This window comes from Castanea sativa, chromosome 3, assembly GCF_040712315.1.
Source record: "Castanea sativa cultivar Marrone di Chiusa Pesio chromosome 3, ASM4071231v1".
In the NCBI taxonomy this organism is placed as follows: domain Eukaryota; kingdom Viridiplantae; phylum Streptophyta; class Magnoliopsida; order Fagales; family Fagaceae; genus Castanea; species Castanea sativa.
In genome coordinates, this window is record NC_134015.1 from 272,068 (window position 1) to 280,322 (window position 8,255).

Sequence of the window (8,255 nt, forward strand, 5' to 3'; positions counted from 1 at the left end):
CTAAACTTTACTAAAAGTTTGGTTTTCATCCTTATAAACTTTAAGAAGTTCATTTTCCGCCCTTAAACTATTAAAAAAAAGTTTATCTTTTGTCTTTAAATTATTGAAAATATTTTATTTATGTTCTTAAACTTTACTAAAAGTTTATTTTTTATTCCTAAACTATTGAAAAAAGTTATTTTTTTCATTTCTATTTATGTCTCTAAACTATTAAAAAAATTCTTTATAGAGTTTAGGGATAAAAACAAAACTTTGACAAAATTTAGGGGTCAAAATAGTATATTACCCTATATAATAAAAATAATTTAAAAGTAAGTTTTGTATACACAGCAGGCAGGGGCATATCCAAATTATACAATACCGAAAATAAAAAAGAAAAGAGGAAACGACATACATGCGGTATTACTGGGGTAACAAAACAAAAACGTCATGTCGTTTATTTGCAGCCAAAGTCAAAGTGAATGAAGAAGAAGAAGAAGAAAGAAAGCTTCTTGTGTTTTTACACTCACAGCTATAATCAGAAGAAAATGGAAAGTAGCAGCAGGTGGAGAAGAAGAGAGGTATGGATTCTGATACTGTACGCCATCGCCTTCTACTCCTTCGTCGTCCATCGATCCCTTCGTCTCTCCACTGGTACGCTACCTATTCTCAACCTCTCCTTCCTAATTTCTCAATTTCTTTCCTCATTCTTTAAATTAAATTACAGATTATCACTCCCAACTCTACGGCTTACGCTCCGCCTCACCCTGGCTCTCCAAATTCACTCATCGTTCCAATGTACACACACTCTCTCTCTTTCTTTTTTTTTTTTAATAAATTTTAAATTCCCTAATTTTTATGTACATATAAATGTAGGATTTGTCAGATGCGCAATGGAGGAACTTTCGAGCGAATTTACCGATTCTTACAATCGTTTTTGCGATTTTCGGTTTGGCCGCCAATGCATTCAGAGCCTGTTTTCGATTCAAAGCCAGAGGAATGTCTTTCCTTTGGCTTTTCATTTCTTTCATTTACCTTACTTATTTGCACGGAGCTTGGTATGCCTGCCTCCCTTTTCTTCAACTCTCTCTCTCTCTCTCTGTTTTTAACTTTCTTTCTTTCTTTCTGTTTTTTGGCAGCATTGTGTTCATCTTAGCAATCGCTTTGCTTAATTATCTTCTTGTTAAGGTGCGTTTTCCTGTTTTACTCTGTTAGGCTATAACATCTTATTTTTTGCTCTTTTTTACTTTCAAACTTCATGTTCATTGACTTGCTTTCTCATTCTAACATTTTAAATTTCACCAATTATGTGACTTTAATTGTTCTGAAAATGTTGCTGGCGTAATACTTCTCAACTTGAATAGGTGTCATAGTTGTAAAAACTAACTCTAAATTTGATTTTGCAGAATTTTAGGACTTAGTTAAGTTCCTCATTACATAAGAGTGACAAATGTGTCTTTTTTTGTTCCCTCCTTTTTTTTAACTCGCATGCTGTGTTATATTACATTAGTGATCTCTTCCTTTCAATTGGTTATTACTGTAGCTTTCATTGTAATTGTTGTCGACTGATGTTTCTAATTCTGCTTGTATTTTACTAGACTTATATTTCTGCAGATATTTGCACGAAAGAAGTACTTCTTACTTGTACTCTGGAGTTTTAATATCTTTTTTCTTATATGCAATCGCGTTTATGAAGGATATTCATTCTCCATAATAGGGTAAGTTCTATTAGCTTGGTTATTAAATACTCATGTACTTTTGAGTTTATCTTAAGTGCAAGATATTATGTGATATCTACTCAACACAGTTCCATTTGTATATTGTGCCTAGGCAACAATGGGCTTACTTGGACAACTTCCGAGGCACCTTTAGATGGCATATTTGCTTTAACTTTGGTATTTCCTTACATCTTCATTTGCTGGGATATTATCTATAAAATTATGCTTTTATTCTGATTCTTGATTCAATTAATAAGTAAACCACATTAGTTGTTTTTGCTTTGAGTTATCAATAGAAGAAAGGTTTTCATTTACGATGAAGCATAATGCAAAATAATAGGTTCTACTTGTAGATATTGAGACATCAGCAACTATTCTATTGTTTCTTTATATGGCTTTGTTTTATTTTTTTGACAGTCGTTTTGCGCATGATAAGCTTTGGATATGATTACCATTGGGCAGATCAAGATTCTCGTTTTGATCAAGAGGTATTTGTTTCTCTCTGACTTCCATTTTCCACCTTTCTTCTTTCCTTCTTCTTATTTTATTGGATTGCTCGCTCTATGCTTAATAGGCATGTAGTTCTTTTTAAAGGATTCTTACCTTGTTTACTAGGAGATCAACACAATCTGCTAAGTTTGTGGCAATGACAGTTTCATTCCCTAAAAACTGTTCCGCAATAATGACCAAAACACCCTAAACCGGAGTATCTATATGTGTTAATGTATCTTGCTTTTTGGTACCTATAAATATATGCATCTCTCTGTGTGGTTTAGTATCAGCACTCATCAACTTTTTCATTTTCTTTAGAGAGTTCATATTTTGTCACTACTCTGTGTCAATCATGGAATTTTATGTTCAGGTGGAGCTTTCACGTGCTTGCCAACTACCAGCTTACAGTATTTATGTGATTATATCTAGTACACTGTCATGTTCCTGACATTTTATTTTCTCATATATCCGTCAGATTTAATTCTTTGTAATATGGTTTATTTGATTATTTGTACCCTGAAATATAAATGGTTCCTGGGTTCACTAAAACACATGCTTGCTTAAGATTTTTCTATTTATTCAAATGATTATCATGGATTTAAAACATTCCTACTTAAGAATTAAACCGGCTTTGCTGATATTCACATTCTGGTATTTGCAGAAGCATGTTCAGCGTTGCCATATTTGTAAGTCAGGAAAAACTTGCTACCAACTTTTACAGGTTAACTTATTAGCTGCAATTAAGCATGAGACCATCATTTTTATAGTTGCTGTTATCCAATTATTTGCTTCATCTGAACAAAATATTTATTTTATCTTTTTTAAAATTGGTTTTGTTAATTACCTGAAAATATTTTCTTTTTCATGACTTTTGTTGTGCTTTTCCAGGAGAGAAGTGTCCCAGATGACAAGTATTCCTTAAGTATATACATTTGTTACTTGGTATATGCTCCCCTCTACCTTGCTGGGCCAATTATAAGCTTCAATGCATTTGCTTCACAGGTATGTGACTTGTATGTCAATTATACTTTTTCTTTTTGCTTCCATAGTAATGTCCCATTTCCATAAAAGTAGTCTTAGTGATATCCTCTATGGTTGAACTTTTACTTATTTAAAAAAATTTGAACTTTTACTGGATTTAGCAGCAATAGCTAAGTTTTAAATGTAGTCAGATCCTTCTTGTGAACTCTTAAGCTAACCCAACTTTCTTGAAGCCCTCCTTGGTGCTAGCTCCTGTTTCTAATTTTCCAAGCTATAGCAAAAACCATTTGTACTAGTGGATTATCAACTCAACTAGATATCTTTTATTTAAACTGTTGAAGATAGTAGTCCTTTCTATAATGTTCTTAGAAAACTCATTGAGTAATCTACTACTCTAATGCAAATTTCTTGCAGCTAGATGTACCTCAGAATAATTATTCAGTCAGAGATGTGACTTGGTATGGTTTGCGTTGGGTATTCAGTCTTCTCCTAATAGAGCTAATGACACATATCTTTCAGTACAATGCCTTTGCAATCAGGTGAGTCTCTTAGAAACTCAGGGGTCCACCTATTTTTTAGATTTTTCTGTCCAATCTTATTGTCTAGTAATAACATTTCTTTCTGCACTGGCTAGTGGCTTGTGGAAACAGTTATCTCCTATGGACGTGTTCATCATCGGATATGGGGTAAGAGGTGAATCTTATTATGTTACCTGCTTGTGATTAGATTCTAGGATATACAGTAGAAGTCATTGGTAGAACACTGAACTTTATATGAGGAAAACAATTCATCCGTGAATAAGAAGACATAGTAGAGCCCTATGTGTGTGTGTGTGTGTGTGTGTGTGTGTATGTGCGTGCATATTTTCTTGGGAACCTAAGCTCTATAATTTTGGAAATGATAAATGATACCTTTGTTAGTATTTTGCTAAGATTAAGTGTCTAATTTGAGAAACAAGGAAATGATATTAATTCTCTTTGTTGAAATTTCCTTTTGAGTTGTAGGTTCTATTTATTTTGACTTAAGTTTCCTCAATTTTAGTGGTCAAAATAATCGTAATACTTTTTAAATATTTATTCTTATTCTGGTCAGGTCTTAAACTTCATGTGGCTGAAGTTTTTTCTTATCTGGCGCTATTTTCGGTTTTGGTCACTGGTATGTTACTAGCAATTATAATTTTTGGCTTTATTTTATCCTGAACTTCAGCTTTCTTTTACATCTGCACGGGATAGTCTAGCCCTAATTAGCTCCATCTGAAGTTCAGTTGAAGAAAGCTCTAACCTTTAACCTTTAAGCATTGGTGTCTAAATAAATAAAGGAAGGAGTTCATTTCTTTGTAATTATGAGCTTGTAGATATGTGGCATTGAGGCCCCAGAGAATATGCCAAGGTGTATTAATAATAGCCATAACTTGGAAGGATTTTGGAAAAACTGGCATGCTTCCTACAACAAATGGCTTGTGAGGTAAATCATTTCAAATCCTTTATATTTGTTTTTCTCACGCAATCCCATCTTTGACTATGGCATGTGTGTTTTATAAATGATTGCAATTTTAGGTATATGTACATTCCTCTAGGGGGATCTCAGAAGAAGCTACTGAATGTATGGGTTATATTTACATTTGTTGCGATATGGCATGATTTAGAATGGTAATTCTTGCCTCCAAGTTTTTCTTCTTAATCATTTCTTTCTTTTCTGTAAAACAGTAGCAGAAGATTGTTCAAAGCTACACCTTTTCTGAGTTCTTATTGTCTTTGACATTAGGAAACTTCTTTCTTGGGCGTGGTTAACATGTTTGTTCTTTATTCCGGAAATGATACTGAAATCAACAGCAAGTGCGTTGCAGGTGATGTGTCTCTATCATTCCTAGTTCTGTTTACTGTGAGTTACTTAATTGTGATTGAGCTGCATTTGGCTAGTGGTTTTGCTTTTGCCTATCAAGAATCATCTGCTACCAAACAATCAGAAAGGCATTATGATTTGTAATAAGACTTATTTGAGCCAAAAATATAAGGTATCAAAGAATGACTACCAATACATTTTCATGATACACCTTGGTTGAGTGGCTTTTTTTTTTTTCCTTTTGGCTAAGTAAAAGGAATTATATAAGAGACAGCTAAAAGGAAGTGGCAGCACCCAAGTACATGGGAACTATACAAGTAAAGACACCAAAACAGGAAAATTAAATAAAATAAAAATATAGAAAAAAAGAACAAAATTTATCTCAGAAGTGGCAAACAATCAATAAATTCCATATGGGGAAGACAGCCCAATTGAGGAAGAAGAGATGAAGAGGTGAACATCCCATGAGCAGGTGAGAAGGAAAGATTCAAACCCAAGCTCAATAATACCCATCTTGAGCTGGGTGATGGACTTCACCCCTTTGAATGCCTCTGATTTGTCTCTATCCAGATATTCTACATTAGACAAAAGGAGCTGCTTTAGAAGCCACATGGCCTTACCAATTATCATCACCTTCTTCAGCATAAACAGCACTGACCTGAAAAGAGTGTTTCAGTGTACTTTTATGATACAGATTACACAGTTATTCATAAGACATGGCAATGACTCTGTCATGTGGAATTGAACAGGCTCCTCTAGGCATTAAAGATGCAACCTTTGCAAAAGCAAAATACAGTCACACTTTAGCTTAAGATGTAAAGTTATTAGGAATGGATGAATAGAAATTCTATTGCTGCACCAAAGTAGTGAGAAAATGCACTATTAGATTGTTATTTATTGTTTTTTGCATTTGTCATTGAAGGTATAAATACAGTGCAGCAACATTATCTTGCTTTTCATAAAATTATATGTCTGACAAGATTCTTGACGTATAATTTCCAACTATGTTTTATTTTCAGGTTGAGAGTGCTTTGGGGCAGTTTGTCTTTCGTGAACTTAGTGCTGTTGCTGGTGCTGTCACAATCACTTGTCTCATGGTGTGTCCCTACCCTAATTTTAAGCAATTTCACAAATCAGTGTCATTTTTGTTAAATTTTTTCCTCAATAACTTGCGATTAATTAATTAACATGTGATGCATGTGTAAATTGGTAGATACATATGGATTTCTAGGTAGTAACAGAGTAGTTAAAAGCTACTCTGTTACTACCTTGAAAACCAAATGTATTTACCAATTCTGAGTCCTCATTCTGAGAGTTGCCTTGAATTTAGTCTGACATTATTTATTAACGCGAATTAGAAAAAAATTCTAAATGAGTAGTTAAAAGCATGTGTATTCTCTGAATTGGACTTTAAAATGAGAAGACACCTGTCTGTGTCTTTTGTTAGCAGAGAAACGCTGCTTTTTCACTCTTAAGAAGGCTAAACCCTCTTAGCTTTAAGTTGAATTGTTCTACATAATCTTTCTTGGGTTCTTCAGTAGAGGAAGACAAGGTAATTGGTTAAAATGAGTTTCACAGCATGCACGAATATGCTAGTGCATGGGTTGGAATTGGCCTCAGTGAAGTACAAGTGAGGAAAGTAGCAAATAAAAATCATTATGTTCTACATACCCTTTCTTAGATACTTACGTAGAAGAGGACAAAGTACTTGGTTAAAATGAGTTGCATTGCATGCACATGTAGTGTACATAAACATTTATTGCAAAAAGTACATAAACATCATATCAACTAGTTTGTTGCAAGCACCCATGCTTGGGGGACTCACTTCTAGTGATTCCCTCTCTTTGTTCATAATCTCTCTATTCTCTTGTATGTAATTTCTTTTTTTGTGTTTGTTGTTTGTACATTTTTTTTTAGGCTACTTCATCTTCTTTGATTGAAGCAGTCCTAACATTTAATAAAGATTTCCTACCTATCCAAAAAAAAAAAAAATGTAGCCACCAAACTAAAAATAATGAAAAGAAGTGGGTTACATGGTGTTATGAAAATACTGTAAAAATGCTACAGATGTCTTATTCAAATGTTATTCCCTATGAACATGTATCAATCTGCATACATTACCATTTAAGCTGTTCTTTGTAGGTTGCAAACCTTGTTGGTTATGTTATTGGACCATCAGGCATTAATTGGTTGGTATCTCAATTCCTTCAAAAAGAAGGTATGCCTAAATCTCATATCGTTTTACAGTTTCACCTAGGTTTCCTTGTTTGCTTTGACAAAGGAAGATGTGGAACTAATGCAAAATTCTTTTATACAGGACTGCCTGTTCTAGGTGGTATGTTTGTGACATTTTATGTAGGGACTAAGGTAATGATGAATTCCACCCCCCCCCCCCCCCCCTTTTTTATTTCAAAGTTTTGGTCTCTTCTGAGAAATTTTCTGCATCTTGAGCACATGCTTATTTTTAATTATTGGTCTGCACCTCCCTTATTTTGCAGCTTATGTTCCACATTGATGATGCCAAGCAAAGAAAGTACAGAAGTGGCCTGTGAAGGATCATTGTGTAGCCACATTGCTGATTGCCAATATGTAGATTTTATGGGGGGTTAAAATCTAGTATCAGAAATTCTGAATGGCATTGACATCGCCAATGTTAGTGGTTTGGGGGAGTATTTTGCATTAATTTTGAGGACCTCAGTTCATTATTTTGTTATGCGTTTAGGCATTTTAGTTGACAGCAGCAGCCATTCATAGTTGTACAGGAAGAAAATTGGTGATTCCTTCCCCCACCCCCCAGTATAGATAACAATACAATTTTGATTGTAATCATATGTGGTATATCATGCCTCTCTATTTGTCTTCAAGGGCACATTTGTGTACCATAAATCAATTAAGAAGCTCATCACAAGGTTACTATATGATATCATCTTATTTTATTTTGTTTTGTTTTATTTTTTCAAAGGCTGGTATGATGGTAAATGTTGAATTTATGACCCTTGCCTTCATCATCAAGTCATGATCTTTCAATTTCGATTTTCTTTTTTCTTAGGAATAATGGAATTTTATTGAAACAAACGATCAAGTACAGAAAGGTGCAGGGGGGGAGACTCGTCATGCACATTGAGATGCATATTTGTAAGATAGCTATTTTTCATCCAAAAGAATGACAGAAGATCTTCTGTTACTGTATGCAGCCACCAACATGCAGTTCTCCCCCCTCCAACTCAAAGTCTGTTCGGTCTT

General features: G+C 34.1%; 1 protein-coding gene across 1 annotated transcript; it reads left to right on the top strand.

Annotated features, from left to right (window-relative positions):
* The first annotated feature begins 498 nt into the window (after window positions 1-498).
* LOC142628083 (membrane-bound O-acyltransferase gup1) lies at window positions 499-7,876 on the top strand. The gene is made up of 19 exons (XM_075802050.1): window positions 499-633; window positions 707-777; window positions 856-1,037; window positions 1,119-1,167; window positions 1,594-1,697; window positions 1,810-1,874; window positions 2,115-2,185; window positions 2,851-2,910; window positions 3,078-3,191; window positions 3,585-3,709; window positions 3,805-3,856; window positions 4,263-4,325; window positions 4,525-4,634; window positions 4,727-4,819; window positions 4,935-5,016; window positions 6,032-6,109; window positions 7,155-7,230; window positions 7,330-7,379; window positions 7,511-7,876. The coding sequence occupies exons 1-19, from the start codon at window positions 528-530 to the stop codon at window positions 7,562-7,564; spliced, it is 1,605 nt and encodes a 534-aa protein (XP_075658165.1). The 5' UTR covers window positions 499-527; the 3' UTR covers window positions 7,565-7,876.
* Window positions 7,877-8,255: the final 379 nt, after the last annotated feature.

Coding starts and splice junctions, on each gene's coding strand:
- LOC142628083 (XM_075802050.1), top strand. CDS start 528: ATGGAAAGTAGCAGCAGGTGGAGAAGAAGAGAGGTATGGATTCTGATA. Junction 778..855: donor AATTCACTCATCGTTCCAAT/GTACACACACTC, acceptor ATATAAATGTAG/GATTTGTCAGATGCGCAATG. Junction 5,017..6,031: donor CAACAGCAAGTGCGTTGCAG/GTGATGTGTCTC, acceptor TTTTATTTTCAG/GTTGAGAGTGCTTTGGGGCA.